The sequence below is a fragment of the Fonsecaea erecta genome, assembly GCF_001651985.1.
Source record: "Fonsecaea erecta strain CBS 125763 chromosome Unknown Scaff2, whole genome shotgun sequence".
In the NCBI taxonomy this organism is placed as follows: domain Eukaryota; kingdom Fungi; phylum Ascomycota; class Eurotiomycetes; order Chaetothyriales; family Herpotrichiellaceae; genus Fonsecaea; species Fonsecaea erecta.
This window is the reverse complement of record NW_017387245.1, coordinates 2662679-2688419: the sequence shown is the minus strand read 5'-3', so window position 1 is coordinate 2688419 and position 25741 is coordinate 2662679. Positions and strand designations below refer to the sequence as shown.

Below are 25741 nucleotides of genomic sequence, written 5' to 3'. Positions count from 1 at the left end.
TACCCCGGATTTTGCACGGGTCAAGTCGAACGAGAGGGTAAGCATCCCCCATCCCCAATCCTGGTGGCCAACAGGAATGAAACTGTTGCCTCACTTTCTCTCTCACTGTTGCAGCAAGATATCCATTGGATCTTCCCTGCCAAGGTCTGGGCTAACTGTCGGAGTTCAGTCATACTACATCTTTCCACCTCCTTCACTCGCCATGTCGGAAAATCAAACTCGACCGAGTCAATCGGTGTCCAAACCCGCCTGGCCGGCAAGATCGAATGTATATCCAGCACTGCCTCATCGCCATTTCGCGGCCGTAGTCTCTGACTCATTGCTCCAGGCATTTGTCTCGATACAAGACGAGGGCAGTGCTTCTGCATCTGCATCTGCATCCGGGTCTGCCCTACACTCAGCCTACTCGACGGATTCTGTCTTGACAGGGCTACAGCAAAACCCTTTATCCGTCATGTCCTCTCCCGGTGACCACATGCCTGGAAGCTTCTTTTCGTCCTCTGATACCCCGTTTCCGGATTACTCTGGCTCTTTTGACTCCTATTCATTCCAGCATATCCAAAGCGACTCCCAGTATTCTTTTTCTTCTCCTGCTTCATCGCTTCCTCCTCGCTTCGTGGACTCGTCCTCTGTTGCTATCGACGGTGTGCCAAGTCACCAGACCGCTACGGGACCATGGTCACATCTTGCTGCCACTGAGGGCATGACTTCGTTATTGCCTGGAACTTTGAACCCCACTGAACCTGGACTGGCATCTCAACATCTTAGAACCCCTGTTCATAATCGTGCGTATTCTTCAGCCAGCGCACGAAAATCTCTAGGAGACTCGGGCTACGAAACTCGATCAAGGAAATCTCAGCATGAGGTCGACTCAGTGATGGAAGAGCGGACAGAAATGGACGAACGTGACACGATGACACCCATACCTTATCTCCTGCCTGACTCATATACCCTCTCCAATTCCTCCACGGTTGGGCAACCGGCAACTCAGCGACCACAGCAGAGAAGTAGAGAATTGGAATGCGTGGAATGTGATTTTGTGGGCAAGACCAGGTCCGATCTGAAGTAAGTCGTCTGCGTCCCTGTTTTGATGTGTAAAGCTGACCAGAGTCGTGGCAGGAAACACTCTGCTCGCCACAAACGCGAGCACAAATGTCCCTTTCAGAACTGCCAGCGGCATACCCAGGGATTTGCAACTGTTAATGACCTTGACAGACATCTGAAAGCCGTGCATAACATCAACAAAAGGAACAGCAGATCCTACAAATGCTTTGCCGATGGTTGTAGTAAAGCTGAAAAGGAATGGCCCCGCTTGGACAACTTCAAGCAGCATCTCAAAAAGATGCACAAAGATAAGAAGATGGAAGAACTGCTTGAATTGTGGGTATCTGCCAGAAGCGGCACACATTCTTTCCGCTGACTCTACTAGGTCCAACAAGTGGTATGAAAAGACTCTTCAGCAAACACAAGCTGATGAGACGGCTTCCCTCGCGACCTCAGTCCCCTCGCGCTCGTCCCATCCGTTGATTTCCATTCCTGACAATGACTATGCGGCTCCAACTCCTCCCTTCGATTCAAATGCCACCGAGACGCTCCAGATGTCTCGCCCATTAGGTCACAATGATCCTCTAATCAACCACGATCTCACTCACGCCATGTCGCAGCAAAATCAGGATCGATCCACATCTACGGCGACTCACGCACTCAGCTTGCAGCAACAGCAGAGCCTTTCAACCCTTGATACCAATAATCTCTCATCAACCACGGCCTACGTGCAGCAAAGGGCATGGTCACAGGCCGATTTTTCTCGTTATCAGGATCTGTCGCACCTCCATTCCGACTTCACCAATCAAAGAGTCAACTGTCACTTCTTGTCCCGTCCGGCTCGGAAATCCTCTGACGCCACAAACGCTGCGATGAGAACGAACTCTGTACTCGGCTACTTCCAGCCAGGGAGGTCAAAACGGCCAAATACAATTGCTGTCCCAGACCTCGACCCGGATCGAATGACCGACTTCGTCTCACCCCAGGAACTGCCTCATGTCCCACCAGACCTCGGTGACTCACAGGAAGACTTCCTTAGCTATGTCGGATGTAGTACTAACTCCGCCACCGCCGACAACAGCTCAGTGCCTTTACCGCACCAAGGCTTCCAAGCCAGCATGATGCATGCCGAGAATACATCTAAGTCCGGACTTCAGAAGGCAATGGAAGATGAGATCAGCTCCTTTTTAGAACTCCATCGCTCAAACGGAGGGAACGAATTCCGTTCTGACGAGGAGATTCTGAACCAATTCCGATTATCTTTGCACTGCAACGATGGCGTGACGAGTTATGCCGCCTCATCTGTTGGGCCGGCTTCGAGGATCACCGATGCTGAACTTCCTGGTGGTTTTCGACTGTCCCCGACAAAGCCGGCGCAGGTCTCATGCCAGTATCCGGGATGTACAAAGGTGATGCAAAGGCAGAGCGAGCTGAAGAAACACATGAAACGCCATTACAAACCGTACGGTTGTGTCTTCGACGGATGTACCAAGACCTTCGGCAGCAAAGACGACTGGAAAAGGCACGAGCAGACTCAACACGAGCAACAAGAGTGTTGGTTTTGTGATAAATGTTTCCGGGTCTTTTTCCACGATTTCTCAAGCTATATCGGGCATATGCGGGAAGTTCATTCGGTTTCACGACCTGAAGAATATGCCACGCAACGCCGAATCACCCGCAATTATCAGGGCGGATTTTGGTGTGGTTTCTGCAAGACCATCATCACACACTCTATGACTGATGTCGAGGCCCTCACGTTGCGCTTCGATCATATTGCGGATCACTTCATGAAGGACCACAAGTCTAGCAAAGACTGGGTCGAGCTCACGGGCCATGGAAAGACTAAAGGGGCACTGTGTGAGAAGGGGAAGCCAGACGAAGGCATCGCAGAAGAAGAGGACGGTGCCTTAGAAGCCTCACAAGCACCTTCCGAGGCTGCTCAGTCATCAGCTTCGCAGCAAAGCGGCTTCTCTTCCGCTCACCAACCCTTATCAGCACAATCCTTCAGCCCTTCCAGCACCAAGCAGGAATCATCACGTATGGACTACATACGTGATTCGACGATAATGCCTCAAACGCCTGATATGTCCACGACGGCCCAAAGTCAGGGCCAGGGCCAGGGCCAGGGCCAGAATTCGAACTCGAACTCGGGCTCTCATCGTGGCGACCATAAACGCTATGCCACAGTCATCATCTGCTGCCAGTGCAAAATGTCCAATGCCTATCGCTTAAGCACGCGCTGTATGGATCCAGCATGCCATCAAGAATTCTGCCCCAGGTGTACCTTGAAAAACCCCAAGGATGCACGTTAGGTAGTCAGACAGACTTCTTCTGCCTGTTTTGTCTGGTGTGTGTCCCTCTTGTTTATTTCTCTTCTTGATGTTTACGAGCGTTAGACTTCTCATGTCGTTGTTTATCATACCCCTGTTCGCTATTGTTTTAATGTCTATGAGCTGTTTGACCATTGGGTCTTGTGATGGAGAGGGCATGAGGCGGAGGGGACACAGGACTTCATCTTCTGGCCTTTCTTTCCTCCTGGGTTCCTTTGCACTTTTGCTTGAGCGGACCACGTACGGAGAATGGGAATTGCAGCGACTTTGGTTCAATTTGTCTACGGAGCGGCGTACACACAGAAGGTTTGAGTCTGAGTGTTACCATTGGGATTCATGTATTGGTTTCATGCCATTCTTCATGTTTCCTTATGATATGTATGTATGAGATGTTAGATCACATCCGACGATGAAGAGAATATGATGATGAGACGTATGGAAAAGAAGATTTTTCTGTCCCAGAACTTGCCCCGGAGATACCAGGCGCCTGAACTAGCTATCAGGTCTTTGATGTTGTTTAGAACGAGGAAATCAAAAAAGCTCGTTTTGACCGTTGTATCATTTGTCGCATGTGGAGTGCAAGCGCCTCGTGCACTAGATGTCCTCTCCGGAGTTTGTTACAAGGACGAAGGAGGGTGTGATATCTATGGAAACCGCCCCCTCTCCTTCTTTCCCTCTCTCTCTCTCCCTCTCTCCCTCTCTCCCGCTAGCGTATAGTTGAGTTTTCAGAGTCCCATCCACGCCGTCTTTGCGATGCATTCCACTCCAGGCTTGCGCTTGCTCTGCTTGATCAGGCCCAAGTGGCGCAGGTCGGCGAGCGCACGGTAGAACAGGGCCAGGGTCTGCCTCTCAGCACTGCTGCTGCTACTGCTCTTGTCGTCTTTGTTCTCGTTCTCGGTCTCGTTCTCATTATCGTTATTGTCGTCGTCGTTGTCGTCATCACTGTCATCTTCGTCAGCGCGGTGGTGAGACGAGAGCGTGTCCCGAAACGCGTCCCACAGGTCCCGCACGTTGACCACCGCGCCCGCTTCGTTGAGCATGCTCAGCAAGAGGCTCGTGGGCGGGAGGCTCGCCCTGTTCCCGACGACGTCGCCGGCACCCCTGCCGTGAGCCGCGCAGCATGCGCAGCCAAGGTAGTCCGCGGGCCGGGTCAGGGCACGCTCGACGCAGTGGCGCGGGCGAGGGTGGATGGTCTGCGACAGAGGGGACTTTTGCGTCAGGGTATGGGCCTCGGCCATAAATTGGCGGAAGGGATTGACACCGTCGTCGGAACGTGACGATGGCGGCGAGGGTGACGACGTCCGGCTCTCAAGGTACCGCCGCAGGACGGTGATGACTGTTTCCGCGCCAGAACTGCTCGCACCAGCGCCTGACCCTGGCTCTGACTCTGACTCTGAGTCGGGTACTTCTGCAAAGGACCGGTGGTAGTCCCGCAGATCCTCCAGTCCTGGCGCAGAGTCCTCGAGCAGTCGGGCGACTAGTGTCTCAAACGGCAGGCTTTTGAGTTGGTCCTCAATGGCTTCGAAGATTTCTGAGCGGGTTAGGTCAGGGAGGGAATTCAGGAGATGCAATTCGCTCTCCCAGGTGGTGTACGCTTCGAGCCTGAACGTGCAGTGGTAGATGAATCTCAGGGTTGAGATAGCGGACAAACATGAACGCATTCTCCGTTTTCCTGACTCGATTGCTTGGACGGCTGCCTTCTGAAGTTCCTCGTCGGACGTAAGCAGGCGCCGGGCGGCCTCTCGCTCAGTCCTGTCGCCCTTGGCCAGCGCTTCGCAGTACGACTTGAAGCTCGCGAGGTTGCGGATGGCTTGGCACAGCACCGGGCTCCATACCGGTGACGTCGTCCTGCTCTCGATGGACAGCAGCGAGAGAGGATTCGCGAAGAAGTGAGACATGTGAGCGTACTTGACGGCCCGAGCGAATGTTGCTGGTGTAGTGCTTTGGTCTTCGGCCGATGCTGCCAGCACGCTGACGACCGACTGGCCCAGAAACACTTCCGCATCTTCACCATGTTGAATTGTCGTGTACAGGTCAAACAGGCGATCTCCCCGACTGAAGTCTGGGCTCGGTTCGAATATTTGGGCGTCGAGCATGGAAACCGTCAGTCGAGATAGCCGAGACTCAAAGAGTTCCACGGTGGTCGAAATACCGATGAGAAGAATAGTCGGAATCCTGTCTGACCAGGACTGGAAAGTCGAGATCAATTCAGACAGGACAACGGTGTCAAATCCTTCGGCATCCATGACGGAGATGACTACTCGCTCGATGCGATGGCGTCGAACGTACCGCTGGAGCAATTCCAGGTCGAAGGACATGGGCACCATGGATTTGTGCTCGTTCAGGAACTCTGTGTACTTCTCTGCCCCTTCTCGTCCAGAAATCGCCGATCTGACCACGTTCTTCAGCGCGGTCTGCATGTTTGGACAGTGCGCCGGCTGCAGCATGACGAGCAACTCCTCTCCGCTGAGTCCGTCCCGTGTGATTTTGCGTCTCCATGTCTTGTGAAGGTCGTGGTGATGGTTCGTGCTTGGGCCCACGGCCAGCAACGCAGTCTTCAGTCTCTTATGCTCCCGAAGACTTTCTGCATTCTGGGTACGCACAAACCTGATAACAGGCTCCACAAACCCTTCATCGACCACATCGACAATGCTGTCGATTTTCTTCTGTTGTTGGGCCCATACTGTCTCGAACTGCTGTTTGCGGAGTCTGGCCGCGTCTTGAGGTTCTTGCCCGTTCAGTACTCGTGGCCATGAGTATTCCTCTTGGGGTGCACTCTTCGATGGGACTTTGCTCAACTTCCGCCTCTTCTGCGGTCTCGGATCGATCTCTTCGGTCTCTTGGTTCCTAGGCTTGAAGATGTAGCAGCTCTACCATGTTGTTAACAAGGACTCGGTAAAACGGTCTGTTTTCGGCTTACCGTGTGGGCTTCATCGTCCATTTGGGCGTTCTGGATCCAATAGTTCTGCGATCTTGGTTTGTCCAGCTCACAGGATCAAGTCGAGACGCGGCTTTGTTGAAGCGCGTCGCGAGGGGGAATGGTCTCTGTCTGACAGAAGGACTCTGCTGCTGAGCTTTTCGTCAGACAAGTATTGACCGGAAATATTCGCTCGCATCCGACCTTGGCGCTGACTCCCGGCTTGACGTCTGACAGCCACCAGTAATGGTCGGACTAGAGTTGAAGGATGGTGAGGCTCGAGTATCAGTAATTATAATAGTCCCAGCCTAATACTCAACGTTCACAACACGGCAACACGGCGTTGCATGCGGCGGCGCGGAAAGGGTACACGGATCTCGGTTTGCTGCTGGTGGACAATGGCGCGGACGTGAATGTCGAGAATGACGCCGGGTGGAGAGCAAGCGAGGCTGATGGAAGAAGGCGCCATCCGCACCCGGCTTCGTGTCAAGGAATATAATTAATAGTGGGGAGTGGTATCGTGAAAGGTACCAATTGAGAAGGTTATTGAATTGTCCATGGATCGAGCCAAACAGGATACCCATGTACACGGTAAGGGAAGGAGGCTCGGGATATACTTCCCTGATACGTGGAATTCTCCTTCTTTCAACAAAAGAGAGAAGTGGTAAGGCCTTTTGAGGGTCTGAGCTTCCTGGATGTGCTCTTCTTCAGACACCTCTCTTTACCGCAGAGTAGGAACATTATGAGTGCGAAATGTATTGAAATTTACATTTATTAGCCCTTTGGATCCTTGACGAATAGTGCCTCAATACTCTTACCCTTTCACTGCTTTCAGCTAAAACGCGGAAACTTGCAGCCAGCAACAGTATTGGCGGAGTATATCTTTAAACAACTATAGCAGATAAAGAGAAATCCGTCAAGGACCCAATTCCTGACAACCGGCTTCACCAAGCCACTCACATACCGTTGTCATGAACAGGCAACGAAACCATACGATTCGTCACTCGCTAGAGAAGGCTGTTGAGAGCATCTATGGCGTCGACGCGGGCGACCTGCTCTTATGCCCTTTGGCCCAGATTCAAGACACGGATGTGAGGCTATGGCAACTGAGACTATCATGCACACCACTCCTGACAGGCGTCCACCATCCCACAGAACACTTTGACAGACTCGATCAGCAGCTCTCAGTCCTTTTGCAACGGCCCGGGGGCTCTATCAAGGAATCCTCGCCCAGGGTCGATGCGTTGCTCCATGATATAGTGTCCAAGGGTGAAAGACTGCTCGCACGTCTGCCAAAAGTGCCCCAGCGTAGTTTCTCGCTGCCGCTGAACAACGGCATCGGGCGGAAGCAAGGCTCGACCCTGTGGGACTGTATCAAAGATGGCACATGGGCGACAAAGTACATTTTGCCAGAAGCGCAATCTTACTTCCAGCCACAGAGGCCAGACGATGCTGACTCGATCCTCAAGCTGCTGTCGAGGCTACAAGACCTCGCCTGGGAGAATTTCTACGTGACCACGCGCATCGACACCAATTCCCTGGTTCTGGCCGCCGTCTTTGCGAACCAGGGTTCCGTCCCGGACCTGCGTCTGGCTCGGAACTCGCTCGAGTATGTGAACGTACTATCCGAACTGTTCGATGAATATCAGGCCATGTGTGACGCCGCATCTTTCGGCATTCAGGATCCATTTGAGGACGACTCGGACGAAGCCAGTGCGTTGAAGGACGCCCTTTTTCCCCGCGAACGTGATGGCCATGAACAGGCGATGGTGATCGTCAAAGTCTTTGTCTGGTCCGCATGGCAACGTTCTGTGATGCTGCACTTCTACTACGTGATTGGAGTCCAACTTGCCCATGGATATTCGGCCACCTGGAACTCCTTCCTGGCCGTTCGAGGCATCCGCGAACTGGAATCTCTCTCACGAGACGCATATCGTGGCACCTGCACCGACTACCTCTGCAACTGGGCCTTTGAACTTCTCAGAACCAGCCGCACGTCCATCGGGCTTGACTTTCGCCGCATGATTTCACGGTTCGATGCTCAGTTCCACGGGAGGCCTGGCCGATGCGTCCGAGACTCGACGGACACCTGTGAAGGCGGCGAGCCAGAGACATGCCAGCGGTTTACCGCCGCAGAGGACGCCGCGCAATCAGCACATGCGCCTGGCTGCAATGGACACTGCCCGAGAATTTTGTGGAATGCACCTTCATACTACGAGTGTCGAAAGCCGGCGGCAATTGCGGTGGTTGAAGATTCTACACGTTTGAACTATTCTCCTGTTTCTCGCCAGACACTTGCCATTTCTCACGTCTGGAGCCATGGACAAGGCGGGCGTCCCGAGACGGGGATCAACACCTGCTTACATCGTCGATATTGCCGCTTGGCCCACCAGTTTGGGTGCGACACGTACTGGATTGACGCCGCATGTGTTCCCAGCGAGACCACTCTGCGACGACGAGCTATTGCCAGCATCAACGAAATCTTCGCCACAGCAAAAGTGACCCTGGTTATCGACATGGATGTCCAATCCATCACCGTGACCCTCCCACACCCCAGCATTGCAGAGATTGAGACCCTCGTCTCAACGCTTCTGGTGAGTGATTGGACTGTCCGTGGCTGGACGTTGTTGGAGGGCATCCGTGGCAGTCGAGCGATCTGGCTGCTTTGCAAGGATGATGGAGTCCTCAATCTCCGTCACGTTCTCGCCGAGTTACACGAGCGCGGGGCCATCGACATTGGTGTTCTGCTGGGGAGTGCACAACATCTGATCCCTCATTCAGACCCAACCTCGAGCAAAACCGTCGAAGAAGCAGGCTACCTTCTCAGCCAACGCCACACGTCCTGGCCTGAGGATGTGATAGCTTGCTGGACTTTGCTGATCAATGCGCCCGTGAGCAAGGAGGCGGCTGGTCTCTGGGAGAACCAAACACAGGTCAGAAGTGGGTATATACTGTCGAGCGCTCCACGTGTCGGCACAATGCAGAGCTTTGGTTGGGCACCTAGCACACCGTATAGTCGACCAATCAAACGGTCTGTTGGGCTTGAGGGTGGTAGGATTCAAGAGTACAGCGTGAGGTTCCCGTCATATGACGGAGAAGGGAGCCTTTCCCTCGATATCACAAGAGATGGATTGCGAGGAAGGTGGCGTATAGTGGAGGTTGACCGCTCTCTCCTGGACAGTAATAAGGATTTGTGCTGCGAGTTGACACACCCTCCTGAGGCATACTATGATGATGAAGTGGCTTTCGAAGACGCTGAGTTGATATATGCCCACCCAGACGATGCCCTGGCTTGGCTTACTGTCGAGGAGTTACTTGACCATGGAGCGCGAGTAAGGCTTATCCGAGCAGTGGCTGAAGACGGTATCTCTCCAGCTGTCGGCAGCAGCCAGCGAGGGGAGGCCTTTGGGCTGGTTGCCGCCATTTGTGCCAGCGTCGATGGGGGATCGTCATGGGAATGGAAAGGGGTATATTCCTGGCAAGAAAGTGAGAACTACGAGGGTTGGGAAATTGATGAGATGCTAATCACGTAAAATCTGCCAGCCAAGGGGTCACTGTCAAACACACGGCAACACTGTTCTCGAGACATCGTTGGCGACGTGCCTCAGAGGTTAATGGAGAGCACTCCGTGTTGCAAATGGCGACCATAACTCGGGAGGAATAGCTCTGCCATGGCTGTACTGTCCGGCGACAAGTCTACATTTTCCGGCTGAAGCGCAGGTAGAGAAATGGACCGGTCAATCTGATGCATATGGTGTCCAGCATCTAGTGAAGGATTCTGTCTCCTGGTATGTCGAAGGAGACGAGGCTGAGATATGCGGTTAATCTTCGGCTAAATTTATTCCACGCTGGGAGACTTTTTCGTTTCGCCGCAGTCCATCAGACGCACCGACATCATTCTTCGAGTGTTCGACTTACTATTGTGCAATCAGAGACCCGTCAAATTCTCTATGCGCAGCATCTGTCGACTGTCTCGAAGATGGCACCAACAGTTCTGTCTGTCGCCGAGTTTTGCGGGACATCAACTCTGCCTGCAACATCTCCAACCCATTCGACAGTACCGGCAGACCGCTCGCTCACGTCCTCCTCAACCGCGCAAGCCGCCCGCTGCGTCTGTGGCGCAGGCCGATATCCATGAATTCGAACAGCAGGGCACGGATGCGTCCACCAGGCTGCCGGTCCGAGACCTGCTCGATGATGAAACACATGCCTTGAAGGCCGAGTTGGACAAACTGGATCGCGAACTCGCGGTCATGCGAGAAGGCCCTTTCGGACCCAACAGCGAGTTCATGCGGTCTTTCCCCGTTAACGAGAGGGAGGAACTGCTGAAGGCACTTGAAGAAGAGGGTGTCATGCCGCCCGAAGATCTGGATCTGGTGTCTGAGGAAGATTTGGAGGATTTGGCGAAAGAGGAGGAGGGAAAGAAACAAGCCACAACGTCGAAATCCGCCCTCAAGGTGACCCTGAGCATCCCCATCAGAGACAAGATATACGTCAAGCGGTTCAACACGGCATTGGATTCCGCACAACAGAAGAACGACGAGAAGACCTATTTCACCCTGTGGAAATGGTATCTCCGGTGCCAGCAGCACGTTTCCAACTTTGCCCTGATCCTGCCCGAGGATGTGTGGCATTTCCTCTGGAAGTCGCAGAGCACGATCTACTACAGGCCCAAACACCTCCAGATGTTGGGCAAGGACATGATGATAGCAGATGTGCCGCTGGAAGACAAGGAGTGGATCGAATATATCGATGCGTTGCAAGCCGTAGGGAATATCGCCGCTGCTGCAGAAGCCTGGGAAGCACAGAGGCCTAGGTTGGGTCTCACAGAGGATCTTGCCGAACTGTTCTGGACCACCGGTGTCCGTCTGTATGTGCAACTTGGGAAGCCGCAGAAGGCACAGCGTCTAGCTTTTGAGTGCTACGACCACACGACGATGATTGATCCCGAAGTCCTGGTCATGGTTATTTCTGCCTGGGCCAAAAGTCAAAATCCCTCTGCCGCCTCCAAGACGTGGTTTTGCTATCTGGAGCTGCGGAAGCGGCTGGAGGGCAGAGAAGACCAGAAGACAACGTTGGACGTTCTGGGTCGAGTTAGCAGTACCCTCCTCGATGCTGGCCGCACCGATCTCGCTCTGGCAGCCTTCAAAGACATGTTCATGCTTACAGCCAAGTCGCCAACAGACTCGCTGAGGGTGTTCCGGGAGCTTAGCAAAAAGGCAAGTCAATCTCCATCGTCACCGAGTGAGCATCTCGTCAGCCAGATCGGGCTCTCTTCTCTGGCGCTCTTTCCCCGCAACTTCCACAACAAATATTTCTTTGCGGCCTGGATCAAGTGGCTTCTTGGTGAGGGGAGAACAGACGAGGCTTCCCTGGTTGTCGACCTTATGTACGAGCGTGGGATTAGACCGGACGCTGGGCCTCTGAACGGCCTCATAGCAGCTTGGTTTCGTCAAGGCTCGCCAACTGCCCGCCAAAAGGCTGAGGAGACCGCATGGGCCATGATACAGTCCCGAGTTGAATTGGTTCAGAAGCGACTGTCGGAGGCAGACAATCCCGGTGCTACAAACTTAGCCTCCAGCATTGAAGGCCGACGAACCCCCTTCTTCCTCAAACGGGGGGCCCCGGCTGCAACAATCGAGACATTCTCTATCCTGCTGCAACACTACACTCGCCGCTCGGATCTAGCCAGTGCCAGCCATCTGACCGACGTCATGACCGGCTCGGCTCAGATCAAACCGAACTCGTTCATCATGAACCATTGGCTGTATGCTTCACTTCGATCTGGGCAGATCCCCGATGTCTGGAGCAAATATTCGACCTTGAAGCAATCGATCTCCCCTGACCTTGAGACATTCGCCGCACTCTGGGACACGGCCAAGAACTGTTATGCATTTCCTTACCGACATCAAGGAGGGTTCCCTCACGCGCGAATGCTCTTCGCGGAGATGCAAGAATGGTTCAGCAGCCTTGATCCCAAGAAGAAATCCGCTACGCAAGCAGACTTTTCTTCAGAGCTGTACGAGCAGATCATCCGCTGTTTCTGCCTCTCCTCCGACCCTCTCGGCACCCTTTGCGCCCTGCACGGCCTCAGCGAGTCCTTCAACATGTTGCCGCACGAGGAGGTCAGCCGACTGATCATCATGCAGGTGGCTCGCTCTTTCGCATCCGACTTCGTGCCACTCTCCGTCCGCGCCCGCGGCCTGCGGATGAAGAAGAACCTCCAGTACCAAAGCGCGGTAAAGACCCTCACGGAGATCATGGTCGCCATCGGCGACAAGATGGTGCAAGAGAAAGACGTCGACCCGGAGGCGGTGGAGCAGGTCGACAGTCAGCCCGCGCGAGAGCTTCGGCTCGACGTGCTCTCGGCCTTCCTGTGCCTCGTTGTCGAGAAGAGAATGAAAGGTGCCGCCGCAGCGGCTGAGGAGGGAGGAGGAGGAGGAGTCCTGGCGCGGGAGATCCTGCATGTTGCGGAGGAGATGAGAACTCCGGTCCCTCCCGAAGCGGTGGTGCTGCGAGACTGGAGCGACGTCGAGGTCTCCATGTAACAACAACAATAACAATATATGATATCACTCTAGCCTTGGGGGGAGGAAGGGGGAGCGGAACCATGGCTAGAAGACGGATCACCCACCATCCATCCATCCACCCCATCCCATTCCCCATCTCCCATCTCCCATAGATCGGATAGACATACCTCCTCTTGTAAACAATCTGCATACAGTATGTACTGTACCTACAAAATCTGTACCATACTCAAAGCCGGGTGTCTAAAGTAAGAGGACGGTCCTTAGCCCAACTCCGAACCACACACACAGAGAGCGAGAGAGATAGTTTGTTCTTTGCCCTGACTCCTTGTATGAGAGAGAAAAAAGAAAGAATACAGAAAGCCAGAATGAAAAGGGTAGTTCCGTCCGTCTCGTCTCGTCTCTTTTTACAGGACAGGACAGGACAGGACAGTACAGTTTAGTTGTGTGTGTGTGTGTGTGTGTGAGAGAGAGAGAGAGAGAGTGAGTGAGTGAGTGTGTGAAACATGGAAAATCGCAATGCAATGCAATGCTCTGCTCGGATTCGGTCTGTTCGTCTTTTTCTTGCTGCATAATGCCATGCATGGACACACACCACACGCCCCCCTTATGCCTATCCCTTTCCCTTTCCCTTTCCTTGCCATTTCCCTTCCTATGCTATGTTATGCCATATGTTTAAACACCATAAAAAAAACTCCATGCAAACTTCCAAAGAGTCCCCTCCGCGGCTTCCCCACAGTAATAAAGGATAAGAGAAAAGCAGTTTTGGGAAGGGAGGAGGGAAGGTGGGAAACGGGGTGGGACAACCAAGCAATTAATCAATATCATACAGTGAGTGGCACGGCTGGCTGGCTGTGGCTGCTTCCGGCTCTCCGGGTTCATTTCTTCCCTTTCTTCTTTTTCTGTTTGCCGCCGCCGCTGGTGGTGGTGGATACCTCCGCAGCGGGCGTTTCGACTATGACGCCGTCCTCGTCGCTGCTTGCCGTGGCGGCTTTGGGCGCTGTCTTTTCTGCCGCGACTGGTGCAGTAGCCGTACCCGTGGCAGCAGCAGCAGCAACAGGCTTGTCACCCACTGCTGCGGCGGTCGCCTTGTCCTCGCCGCCCATTAACTCTCGTCTGGCCATTTCTCTCTGGTTGTCCCACCGCTCCTTCTCCTCTGGTAGTGTCTTCTTGATGGCGTCCAGTTTGTCCCGCAAGATCTGGTTCTGCACCATCTCGTTGGCGCTCTGAAAGATGGTGTGGCCCCAGGTGCCCGGGGCGGCGGGCCCAGACCCGCTCAGAGCATTGGCTTCGGCGACCACGTCCTTCAGCTCAAGTTCCAGCTCCTGCTCAGCCCGCTGCAGTCGCTGGAAGATCTCGTCGCCGACCACTCCGCGCTGCAGCAACGCCGCCAGCGCGGGTTTGCGCACACGCACCTCCATGATCCGCCGGATGTCGTCGCACGCCCGGGCCAGCAGCGCGGCGCGCAAGACGGAATCCGGCACCTTGGTGTTGCCGTCGTCTTGCAGGTGTAACAGGGAAAGGTAGATGTTGCGCGTCGTGTGCGGCGGGAAGTAGGGCGCCAGCCGGAGTTTCTTCTTGACTTGTCTCTGCCGGTACAGGTGCGAGAACGTGGCCATGCTGCCGATCAGGATGGAGAGGTAGGCGATGGGGATGAGCAGGGAGAGCGTGAAGAACTTCATCTTGGGATCGATCAATTGTCCTGTTCGTCCGTGCGAGTGAGCGTGGGGTGGGAGGGGTGGTGTGTGTGTGTGTGTGTGCACGGTGGGTTTTCCCCTTATATCGTGCTCATGAATTGGAGGGCTGTCTTTGTGGTCCTGTGCCGAGTGAGGCGTTGAAATGTGAGGCTTCCTATGGCTAGGAGAGGGCAGAACGGTAGTCGCAAAGGAGAGACTTCAACAAAGCGGGAGATAGAGGATATCTGGGAGAGTTCGGGGACATGTCATCTGCGAAGAGGACACTCGTGCAACTTGGGAAAACTAGTTGGGCGAGGGTCCCTTATCGATAACGGGCGGAAAATCTTGGCAAGGGTTGTTCCGTGTATGGGGCGGAATATACGAGCGAGGTACCTCGTACATGTCCCCTTGAGACGCACTCACTCTCTTCATTATCACAAGAATCCAGATAAGGCGGCAGTCCTGTGTGACAGCAGCCATTCCATTCTTCTACGGCAGCAAGAATCACGCTTTGCAAGATAATTTTCCCACGTATATTAGCTCACCGACCAAGTCCCAATGCTTGCAGGATCAAGGGCGGAGTCGGAGGGTATTCTCAGCTGGTAGCACCTGTTAATGACAAGCGAAGGAGAATCGAATGGAAGCAGCATTTGGCAGTGATCCTTATTCCTCGTGTGTTTCTTCGACCGTAGCAGGTTGAGAGACCTCCTGGCCCCGGGACCAATAAATTGCTTGGCTGGTAAGGCCTCAGGGTCCCATTTCGAAAGCCAACATTGTTCGGCCATCCTCTGAACAACAACCTCATAACAACAGAGCAACGAGTATCAAGAAATGCCCCGTACCGTTCTCATCACTGGCTGCTCCGATGGCGGCCTTGGAGCTGCCCTTGCTGTGGCCTTCCACAAAAAGGGCGACCGTGTGATCGCGACCGCCAGAAACCCTGCGAAAATGGCCTCTCTCAAGGCCTTGGGTATCGACACTCTGCAGCTCGACGTCCTCTCAGAAGACTCGATCAAAGCAGCAGTCCAGGCCACTTCCCAAATAACGGACAATGCTCTCGACATCCTGGTCAACAACGCCGGAAAAGGCTATAGCACGCCGCTGCTGGACGCCTCGATATCTGAGATATCGCAGCTGTTTGAGCTGAATACAATATCCGCTCTCCGCGTTACGCAAAACTTCTTCCCCCTTCTGCGCAATTCCAAGGGCGGTGCCACAGTTGTGAATAATACTTCGTGTGCAAGCGTCATGCCCGTGCCTCTCCAAGGGCCCTACAGTGCCACCAAGGCTGCCCTTGCGTCCTTATCCGAAGTCCTACGTCAAGAGCTACAACCTTTCGATATCAAAGTCATCGATTTGAAGACCGGCACTGTGAAGTCGAATTTCTTCGCCAATGCCTCGTCGTCAGGAGGCCCTGCAGATGGCAGTTTAAGGCTGCCCGAAGACTCGCTCTATCTGCCTGGGAGAGAACAGGTGGAGAAATTCATGCGGACGGACATCGACATCACCGAAATGCCGGCGGATGAGTGGGCTGCGAAGGTTGTTCGGGACTTGTCAAAGCGACACCCTCCGGTACATGTCTGGCACGGAGGAAATGCATTTCAGGTGTGGCTGTGTTCTTTTTTGCCCGTGGGGATGCTCGACTCAACATTGAAGAAGATGACGGGATTAGATGTCGTGCAGCGTTACTACCGTGGTTCAAGGGCACACAAGACGAAATAGACGGATGAACATGGTGGGAAAAGAACTTGATAGATGCAAGCAGTGATAATAGAACAACCTTGGTGCATTTACTCACCAGAAGTAAGTGAACCAGATAAATTTCCACCATTGCACTGTCCATCTAACTGGGCTGGTCTCGAAAGCGCAGCCTCGGAGGGTCGATTAATCAGCCTTGTCCCTCGGCGCACCTTCCCCGTCAATCCATCGTCGAAACTTTTTTTTGGCTGCGGCGACTCGATCCCAAGGGTGAGTGCCAGTGCGTAAATTTCTCCAGGCAAGTCGGAAATGGCGCCGTCGCAGCTCAAGCAGCTCAAAGCGTCGCTGCATGAGAGTGGCGTCCTTGGGCCTCAGAAATCCAAGAAACAGCGCAAGCTGACCTCCAAAGATGCGCAGAAGCGGGCACAGCGCAATGCCGCCCTCGAGGGCATTCGAGAACGGTTCAATCCCTTCGAGGTCAAGGCACCTGCCCGAAAAGCGAAGTATGAATTTGTCAATGGGAAAAATACCAAACCCGCACTTGGTCGCCCCGGCGTCACGCGTGGCTTGGGTGAAGAGCGGCGGCGCGAGACGTTGCTGAAAGAAATACAAAGCCGCAACAAGGTGGGCGGGCTGCTTGATCGACGGTTTGGAGAGAATGACCCTACCATGACGCCCGAGCAACGGGCGGCCGAGCGCTTTGCACGTCAGAACGAGCGCAAGATGAAGAAGAGTTCCATGTTCAACCTTGAGGATGACAGCGAGGAGGAGATGACGCTCACGCATGGTGGACGATCACTCGACTTCGGGGATGTTGCCGAGGATGACTTTGACGAAGATGATGTGACAGGCTCGGATAACGCAGACGGGGATTTCGACCATGGTGACAGGCCCCGGAAGAGACTGCGCCTCGCCGAAACCCAAGACGTCGACCCCGAAGAGGAAGACGACGACGACGATGAAGATCTACCCCAGAGGAAGAAGACGAAGAACGAGGTGATGAAAGAGATTATTGCAAAGTCAAAAATGTACAAAGCCGAGCGTCAAGCTGCAAAGGCAGACGACGATGATCTCCGAGCGGAACTTGACAAAGGCATGGCCGAGTTTTACGAAGCTCTTCGAGAGCAGAAGGCGCCAGAGAAAAAATCTCTACCACCATCAACTTCGAACGCCGAGCCACACATGGATCCTTCTCGGGCTGCAATGTTGGCAGGTAAGAGCAGGGAAGAGGCGGAAAAAGAGTACGAGTCCAATCTTCGACAATTGAAATTGGAGGCTCGCTCGAAACCGAGTGTACGGACCAAACCTGATGAAGAGAGAGCTGCGGAGGAGGCTGCAAGACTTGAAGAGCTCGAGCGCAAGAGGGTTCGCAGGATGAAGGGCGAGGCAGAAAGTTCGGAGGACGAAGACGAAGACGAAGAGGAGCAGGGGCCGGATGACGATGACGATGTCGACGACGCGGAAGCATTCGGTCTGTCTGCTCCCGAGTTCGACAGTGTCCCGCGGAAAGAGCTTGACGTTGAGGACGAAGACGAATTCCTTCTTGATGACGACCTGATTGCTTCGGACTCAGAGCCCGAGATGGCAAGTGAACAAGGACCCGAGGAATCCGAGTCCGACAGCGAGGTTGAGGACGACGGTGATGACGACTTTATCAACGGGCTAGTCTTGCCACGAGAGACACAGAGCACACCAAAGACAGTTTTAAAGACTCCAGTCAGCAACAACCTGGCTTACACTTTTCCGTGCCCCCAGACACATGAAGCATTCTTGGAGGTGGTTAAGGACTCTGAAATTTCCGACTTGCCCACGATCGTGCAGAGAATACGCGCACTCTACCACAAAGGTCTCGCTGAAGGCAATCAAGAGAAGCTTGATGCCTTCGCTGGCGTACTGACCCGGCATGTTGCGTTTCTCGGGGACACAGACAGCGATGTTCCGTTTTCGGTTGTTGAGAGCCTTCTTCGACACTTGCATTCAATGGCAAAGTCGTCGCCAGAAGCCGTTGGCGCTGCCTTCCGCAGACATCTCCAAGAGATTGCTGACGAAAGACCGCTCCAGCTGTCTCCTGGGGATCTTATCATTCTGACGGGTGTATCGACCATCTTCCCGACCTCAGATCATTTCCACTCGGTAGTCACGCCTGCCACTCTCACCATTGGACGGTTTCTCGGGCAAAGCTCGATACAATCTCTGCGGGATCTCAGTACAGGAGCTTACTGCTGTTCGCTTGCCCTTCGATACCAGTGGCTCGCAAAAAGATATGTGCCGGAAGTGGTCACTTACATTACCAATGCTCTAGCCATCCTTTCACCGACACCGCTGCCAGAGCAAGACAAAGATGGCAATTCGTTGACGGTTCCCATCAGGTTGCCTACAACACCATTGCGGGTGAAATCGACGTCTGAAACAGTGTCAGAGAAGCTATCATTCAAAGATTGCATCTTGGATCGAAATGACGAGAACGGGCCTTCACAAAACGCCACCCTGCTGAGCGTCTTTATTCGCCTGACAACGCAAGCCGCCTCGCTTTGGAGCCTCAAGTCATCATTCCCTGAACTCATCCAGCCTTTCATCCATGTTCTCAGGCACTTGTCGCATCAGCGCGAAATGCTCCCGCCACAAATTCACGCGCTAAACAACATCAACCTCTCAACCCTAGTCACGCTGCAGTCCGACTCGGTGAAATCACGCCTCCCCCTTCTCTTACACAACCACCGTCCACTTGCTATAAAAACTTCTCTGCCTTCATTCATCGAGAATTATAACCCTGACCGACACTATGATCCAGATCGGCAACGTGCTGAGCTTTCCAAATTGAAAGCCGAGCATAAGAAGGAGAGGAAGGGCGCCATGAGAGAACTGCGGAAGGATGCCAACTTCATTGCGAGACAACAGTTGCAGGAGAAGAAGAGAAGAGATGAAGAATATGAAAAGAAATACAAGAGACTGGTGGCAGAGATTCAGGGTGAGGAAGGGCACGAGGCAAAGGCTTATGAGAGAGAGAGGAGGAAGAGAAAGGGCAAATTCTAGAAGGGAGAGTTGCGATATCGATGTCTTCCAGTCACCTATTACCGTATCTCCCGAGAAAAGTGCCATGGCTCAATGAATATGTTTGCCTTTCATCAGCCCTCTCTGAAAGCCTTTCACGACTCGATCAAAGACAGACCTTAGCTTACAACATCGACATGCTCTCGACTGGAAACTTGGATCGTCTTGGTGTCAACATTGATGCGAATTGTCGTGGTAATCGATAGCTATAGCCGGCTCCTTCGGTATCTGGGTGTAGAAAGAGGCTGTTTTGATCCCTCCCAACCCAAATATCTGGACGTTCTCCTGCCAACCCTCGAAACATTGCAAATATCGAAGTGGTCGTTTCGCCGGCATCCGGTTTCAGACGTACGCGTTCGTGTTGTCTCCGAAGTCCATACAAGATATACGTCTATGCCGCTTTGTGGACTGAATCATTAGAGACACTAACCAAGCCTTTCATGATAAAACACGGTATGGATCGCCAGTTCAAGGGAGACGCAAGGGGGTGGCTTCAGGGAAAAATATGCGTGCAGCAGCATCTCATCCGCGACAATAAGATTAATGGCACGGAATGTTCTAAGAAAAGGCAACACATTGTCGAGAAACTCGAGGTACGGACCTTTCCTCGGTATGGATCAGACCCGGACAGGCCTCAATAAGGACGTGGACATTCCACCTTCGTGATGACGGGGAATGGTTCTTCCTCCATATCACTGGCTCATCTCTCCTTGATGGCCGATACAGCCTGCAGCTCATCCCTTGATTTTCGAGCGGCCATTACCGTGAGGAAGCCATGAGGTGTGAAATGTGCCGTCACCATGGTTGGCAGGGGAAACAGTCGCCTCCACTGACGAGGTTGAAGGAGGAAGATGTTGATTGTGCCTCAGAGCAAAGCCAGGCCAGGGACGAACCTCCAGTTGCCCACAATGTCCCCTGCCCAGACGCAACTCTTCTCTGCACTGCCATCAAGCGATTTCCTAGTCTCAACAGGAGCATTGTCGAGAGCGACCAGTCCAGCAGCACACTGGCAGAGAAAGACGAAGAAGACGACGAATCTCCAAAAGATCTCGAGGACCTCGATGGCGTCCGCTCGACGTCTACCGCCGGCTTCTTTGATCCTTCTCTGTCCCAGATGCGCAGTGCAGTGCTTCAAAAATATTCTTGGACCCGTATGTGTCTGCGACATTCATGTTTCCCTACCGCTTGCTGATCTGAAATAGTCGCCCTGCTCTGCGCCTTCATCCTTGGGGTTCTCTCGCTCCACTGGGGGTTCCTTTTCCGGGTACACGAGAACCTAAGCTCCGCCACCATCGCTGTGGTTGACTTTGACGCAACTTCGCCTCCTTACGAGAATGTCGAGCCAATTGTTGGACATTTCATTAAGGCCACAATCTCACACGAACGCGCCACGCAGAGGTATTCTCTGGGTTACAAGTTCCTGGATCCTGGCGCATTCCGCCACGACCCCGGTGCAATCCACCTGGCGGTTCACGAAGAGAAATACTGGGGAGCAATCATTGTCAACAGCAATGCTTCCGCACTACTGAGACGGGCTGTTGAGCAGGGAAACGTATCCTACGACCCGTTCGGTGCAGGAGCGGTTGTCGTCAACCAGGCCCGAGATATCAAATTCTACAGCCAATACATCACTCCCGTACTGACTCGTCTGGCGTCGGATATCAGCTTTGCTTTCGGCCGCAACTGGACGCAGTCGGTGCTCGCAAACGATTCTCTCGCCCAACGCAGATACAGTAATGCTCCTCAAGCTCTATCTCCCGGCATTGGGTTCAGCCTGTTTGACGTGCGACCTTTCGGTGAGTCCCGATCCCTCCTGAAGTGTTCTATCATCCATCATGATCATTGACTGTCTATTCAGATCCTCCAACGGCGATTCCCACCGTCAGTATGGGCTTCGTTTACCTGATGGTCGTTGCTTTGTTCTCTTTCGCCTTCTTCGTCCCGACACATATGGAATTTGTCCTTGGGGAACCCTCGCACCGCCAACCCCCGTTGAAATTCATGCACCTGGTCATCTGGCGGTATCTCTCTACCATCGTAACCTATTTCTTCCTTTCCCTCTGCTATAGTCTCGTGGGCCTGGCATTTCACGCCCGTTATTTCGGCCACGCCACTTTCGTCGTCTACTGGATGCTGAATTGGCTCGGCATGGCTGCCATAGGGCTTGCGTGCGAGAACGTTGCGATGGCCGCCAGTCAGCCGTGGCCGGGGCTGTGGCTCCTCTTCTGGATCGTCAGCAACACATCAACGGGATTCTGCGCGTTAGAATTGGCGCCGGGGTTCTTCAAGTGGGGTCACGCGTGGCCGTTGAGGCAGGTCGTGTATGGGAGCCGGACGCTGCTGTTCGGCACCCAAGGTCGACTCGGTCTCAATTTTGGCATTCTGGTCGCTTGGGCCGGCATTGGGACAGTGTTGTTTCCATGTTGCTGTTGGATCATGAGGCGGAAGGAAATGAAAACCCACGGGGAATCCGGGTTGACTGAGTTGAGTGAGTAGGCGCAATATCAAATCATGACTGGCGCGAATACAAATTCGGTAGTACGCGAGTACACCAGTTTGGGAGCTTTTTTACCCCACAAAAGTATTCTTTGAAGTCAAAGCCAAATAAAACAATCTGAGCTCAACTAAGGCCAGGGAGCCAAAAATAATATGATCCTGGCGAGACTTGAACTCGCGACTTTCGCATTCCTCGAAAGAAGTCATACTGGATGCTAACCGGGAGCATACAATATAAGAACGACACGCTAACCACTGCGTCACAGGCTGGAAATATACATAGTTAGCGTTGAGCGCCAACCCTGCGACCGACGGTGGGTGGTGTGTGAGACTCACATCATGATAATTAAAGCGTCCAGAGAGTGAGGCAATTTTCGGGACAGTTTCAAGACCAACTTTTGCGGGGTCCAAAATATATACTCATTATTTCGTGCACGTGATTCTTAACCGCCAGATTTCTGTCCAGCCCCTGCCTACAAGTACAACACATCTATCTTCCACGCTCTGCTGCACAGGCACTACTCTGAGATTTGGGGGCAATTGAGCCTTAAATGACCCAAGTTTCCGACGGTAGGGAGAATTCGGACAAATAGTGTTCTGTTGACTCATCTCTACTTGCTCTCCCGGTAGGGTTTTCGCACCTTCTGTATGCGCAGCTTAAGGGATTCGTCATGGCAGACACATTTTGCGTAGCATATTGACCTCGCGCAGATCTGCCTGGTGACCTCACAGCGCCGGAGTCGCACAACTTCCGGGCCCCAAGGTTCCTAGGATGGGCTCACATCCCGGCTCCGCGGCCGCGAGTGACGGCGAGGACGACTACATGAACATGACCTTCGAAGACACGGCGGCATCCTCCAAGAAGCACGAGACCCTGACGCAGCGGAAAAAGCGACTCGCCCGCGAAGCCGAGATCAAGGGCCGCCCGAAGTCCAAGGCCGAACTCGCGCAGGAGGAGCGCAAGAAACGGGAGTCAGCGCTGAACACTACGACGCTAGACACCAGCAACAAGGGATTCAAGATGATGGCGGCACTGGGCTACAAGCCGGGCAGCGCCCTGGGTGCGTCTCGGGCCACAACCGAGGGTGGGAAAGATGACCGTCTTCTCGAACCTATCGGCCTGGAGATGCGAGACTCCCGATCTGGAATCGGCGCCGACGCCGAGAAGAAGCGCAAGTTTCGAGAAGAGGTCGAGGCACAGCAAGAAGCGGACAAGAAGAGGAAGGTTGAGGCCGGCGAGTTTCGAGAGCGGCAGCAGAAAGAACGCGAAGAGAAGAAGATGGAGGGGCAGATGTGGGCGGCGATGAAGGTGTGCGAGAGACTAGACGAGGGGGAGGAGCAGGCACAACAGTCCGTCGACCACACCGCCGCCGACGCGACCACGCCAAAAAGGTCATCAAAGCCTGTGAAGGGCGTCAATGTCTTGTGGCGCGGCCTCGTGAGGCAGAGAGCCATCAACGAACGTGATCGCAGGATGAGGTATGACCTCCACCAGTCGTTGTCGCGACGACCCGACTATATTGATCCCGACGAAGACAAGGAGGATCAAATGGCGATGGGGAAGAAAGCGGATGTGGAGGAGGTCGACGTCGACCTGGATGAGGAAGACGAAGAGCTCGGCGAGTTCGAGGCCCTCGAGGTGTCGGAGAGGTTGTCGCAGCTCGTGGCATATCTGCGAGAGCGGTGGCACTATTGCTTCTGGTGCAAATACCGATACCCAGACGAGAAGATGGAAGGGTGTCCCGGCACAACAGAGGCAGATCATGACTGAGGATGATTGTCACGTAAATCAATGCATTAATCCAACAACAGGTAACACACTACTTCGTTCCTTTACGCGTAGCTTGTGATGTTCCTGTGCTGCTATCATTTTGCTGGTTGATAATTCACCGAACATAACCCGGACGAGGGACTTCAGCCTTGTCTCGACAACATTCAGATATTCCTCTTTCTTCCCTCGCATCCTCAATGTATCATCAGCCATGTCCATCTTCAGCTCGAATCGCTTCCTATTAGCAGTCCTCGCTGTCGGCCTGGGAACAGCATGCTTTACCGTTCCAGTCCTTCTCAGAAGAGTGAAGGAGGCAGCCAGAGCGCCGCCGCCCGACCCTCCACCCCCGGCTAAGCGCCTGCAAAAGGACTCAGAGAACTCGCTGAAGCTCGACACGCTGCGCACCCTGGCCGACGGGTATAGCTATGATCTACGCACCTCGGCCATCAAGATCGTCGCCAGCCGCACGGTCAGATCCCGCACCAAGGATCTACTGTTGCGTGATCTGGCTAGTCCAGACGACGGACGTCGCCAAAACGCCATCAACGCCATGCACATGCTCCTCACCCATGCGAGACTCAGCGTGTCGATCTGCAACCACTTTCGAGACCCCAAGTCCCTCCGGGCCATCGTCCGGGCTTTGATCAATGTGCTGCCCCAGCATAAAATCCATGCTGATCGAGAGCGCGATGACGAGTCCCTCATCCCCGCCGGAGGGAAGAAACCACCACCACCACCATCGCCCATTCGTCCCGCCTTCCGGCCCCCGCAGGAAGCGCAGCTGCTCGAAATCTTTACCGTGGCGGTCCATGGCCTTCCCCGGCGTGATGCCAAATACCCGCCCGTCATGGACGCCGCCTTGGAGGAAGGGTTGGTGTACCAGTGGTTAGCAAATTATCCCTTCCCCTGCACGTTACCGGAAAACGCCGACGCCAACTTCAAACGGGTCGATGTGGCGAGGCTGTTTGACCGGATGATGTGGCTCTCTGATGATCCTGTCATGGGGGACGTGATCCTTGTGGTAATGCAGTATCCTCGCGCCCGGAGGCAGATGCGTGAAGTCGGGTTGTGCGCAAGCATGTATAAAGAGGACATTTCCATAGCCCGCGGCATGGAGGACACATGGAATAAGTCCTTTGGTATGCCACACTACTCAGACTCAGACTCAGACTCAGATGCCGACGAAGACAACGACGTGAGAATGGTCAATGGCGAGGACACCGCTGGGTTGGCTTCCGGGAACCCTGTCGTCACTGCTCAGGACATCATCACCGATTGGGATAATTTGGCGCCGTCACTGGACGGGTGGCCCGCCGCGAGACTCAGGTCGACCGAGAGAAGTCAAGAAGAGGAGCACCTGAGAAGGCGGCATAGGGAAGCGATCGTCGTCGCGGAGCGCGGCACTCCGCTGAGCCGGGAGAACATCTTGCAGAGAGCGAACAGCGAGATTCTGCAGCCCATGGGCGGCGTCAGCGAGGTGGAGGGGGAACTCAACGGCCTGCTGAATCTGTCCCAGACCTCTACGCAAGCCTCACAGGACGAAGAGACTTCGGATCTACCCCCTACAGATTCCGACACAGCCGACATCGTCGACACGGCGTCTGCCTCCGAGGACCGCCAGGTGTCAACAGAGGAGAAGACGATGGTGGTGGAAGAAGACGCGGAGGCAGAGGAGATGGATCGCGCTCAGAGGAGGCACCGTGAGATCGAGCAGCTGATCGAGGAAGACCCGGAGATACAAGGCACGAACGAGACGAGCTCACAGCAGCCGACTGCGTCGAGCGAGTAAGTTGTGGAAGGACGCGATTCCGCCTACTACTTGTACTACTACTAGTACCCTCCCTTTACGATGGACGATGATGGTGCGAACGAGCAGCAGGAGGAAGACTCTTCACGACCATTCCGGAGAATGCAGGCTGGATCCATCACCACGGATTGTACCACTATTGATTAACACAATGTAATCTGCTTGTCATCCACATAGCGAGGCGTTGAAGGGAACGGCAACCTTTGCCATGAGGAAATGGTGAGCAATAAAATAGAGAAGACCACACACAATTGCAAGGGAGAGCACATTAGAATCCTGTTCAAATACGGCATCACCTTTCCTCTCAGAAAGGTTCATGTCAAGAGCCGTCCTTTTCATTTTTCGCAGCCTTTGACTATTGGGGGTCCTGCAGAACGATGCGCTTCGCAGCCATAGCCACCCTCACAGGCCTCCCCCCGTTTTC

At 53.9% G+C, this 25741-nt stretch overlaps 10 protein-coding genes across 10 annotated transcripts; 8 read left to right on the top strand and 2 right to left on the bottom strand.

Annotated features, from left to right (window-relative positions):
• Window positions 1–202: 202 nt before the first annotated feature.
• On the top strand, window positions 203–3356 carry AYL99_02730 (hypothetical protein; the record flags this gene model as incomplete). The annotated part of the gene is made up of 4 exons (XM_018834246.1): window positions 203–268; window positions 329–1065; window positions 1120–1380; window positions 1430–3356. The coding sequence occupies 4 exons, from the start codon at window positions 203–205 to the stop codon at window positions 3354–3356; spliced, it is 2991 nt and encodes a 996-aa protein (XP_018696870.1).
• Window positions 3357–4099: 743 nt separating this feature from the next.
• On the bottom strand, window positions 4100–6315 carry AYL99_02729 (hypothetical protein; the record flags this gene model as incomplete). Its single annotated transcript, XM_018834245.1, has 2 exons — window positions 4100–6244; window positions 6295–6315. 2 exons carry the CDS (start codon window positions 6313–6315, stop codon window positions 4100–4102), a joined length of 2166 nt encoding a protein of 721 aa, XP_018696869.1.
• A 947-nt stretch (window positions 6316–7262) lies between these two features.
• AYL99_02728 (hypothetical protein) lies at window positions 7263–9824 on the top strand (the record flags this gene model as incomplete). The annotated part of the gene is made up of 1 exon (XM_018834244.1): window positions 7263–9824. One exon carries the CDS (start codon window positions 7263–7265, stop codon window positions 9822–9824), a length of 2562 nt encoding a protein of 853 aa, XP_018696868.1.
• A 417-nt stretch (window positions 9825–10241) lies between these two features.
• AYL99_02727 (hypothetical protein) lies at window positions 10242–12839 on the top strand (the record flags this gene model as incomplete). Its single annotated transcript, XM_018834243.1, has 1 exon — window positions 10242–12839. One exon carries the CDS (start codon window positions 10242–10244, stop codon window positions 12837–12839), a length of 2598 nt encoding a protein of 865 aa, XP_018696867.1.
• Window positions 12840–13696: 857 nt separating this feature from the next.
• On the bottom strand, window positions 13697–14500 carry AYL99_02726 (hypothetical protein; the record flags this gene model as incomplete). The annotated part of the gene is made up of 1 exon (XM_018834242.1): window positions 13697–14500. The coding sequence occupies one exon, from the start codon at window positions 14498–14500 to the stop codon at window positions 13697–13699; it is 804 nt and encodes a 267-aa protein (XP_018696866.1).
• An 825-nt stretch (window positions 14501–15325) lies between these two features.
• AYL99_02725 (hypothetical protein) lies at window positions 15326–16216 on the top strand (the record flags this gene model as incomplete). The annotated part of the gene is made up of 1 exon (XM_018834241.1): window positions 15326–16216. The coding sequence occupies one exon, from the start codon at window positions 15326–15328 to the stop codon at window positions 16214–16216; it is 891 nt and encodes a 296-aa protein (XP_018696865.1).
• A 285-nt stretch (window positions 16217–16501) lies between these two features.
• AYL99_02724 (hypothetical protein) lies at window positions 16502–19225 on the top strand (the record flags this gene model as incomplete). Its single annotated transcript, XM_018834240.1, has 1 exon — window positions 16502–19225. One exon carries the CDS (start codon window positions 16502–16504, stop codon window positions 19223–19225), a length of 2724 nt encoding a protein of 907 aa, XP_018696864.1.
• Window positions 19226–20018: 793 nt separating this feature from the next.
• Window positions 20019–21739, top strand: AYL99_02723 (hypothetical protein; the record flags this gene model as incomplete). Its single annotated transcript, XM_018834239.1, has 3 exons — window positions 20019–20394; window positions 20446–21039; window positions 21102–21739. 3 exons carry the CDS (start codon window positions 20019–20021, stop codon window positions 21737–21739), a joined length of 1608 nt encoding a protein of 535 aa, XP_018696863.1.
• Window positions 21740–22511: 772 nt separating this feature from the next.
• AYL99_02722 (hypothetical protein) lies at window positions 22512–23510 on the top strand (the record flags this gene model as incomplete). The annotated part of the gene is made up of 1 exon (XM_018834238.1): window positions 22512–23510. The coding sequence occupies one exon, from the start codon at window positions 22512–22514 to the stop codon at window positions 23508–23510; it is 999 nt and encodes a 332-aa protein (XP_018696862.1).
• Window positions 23511–23721: 211 nt separating this feature from the next.
• On the top strand, window positions 23722–25299 carry AYL99_02721 (hypothetical protein; the record flags this gene model as incomplete). The annotated part of the gene is made up of 1 exon (XM_018834237.1): window positions 23722–25299. The coding sequence occupies one exon, from the start codon at window positions 23722–23724 to the stop codon at window positions 25297–25299; it is 1578 nt and encodes a 525-aa protein (XP_018696861.1).
• Window positions 25300–25741: the final 442 nt, after the last annotated feature.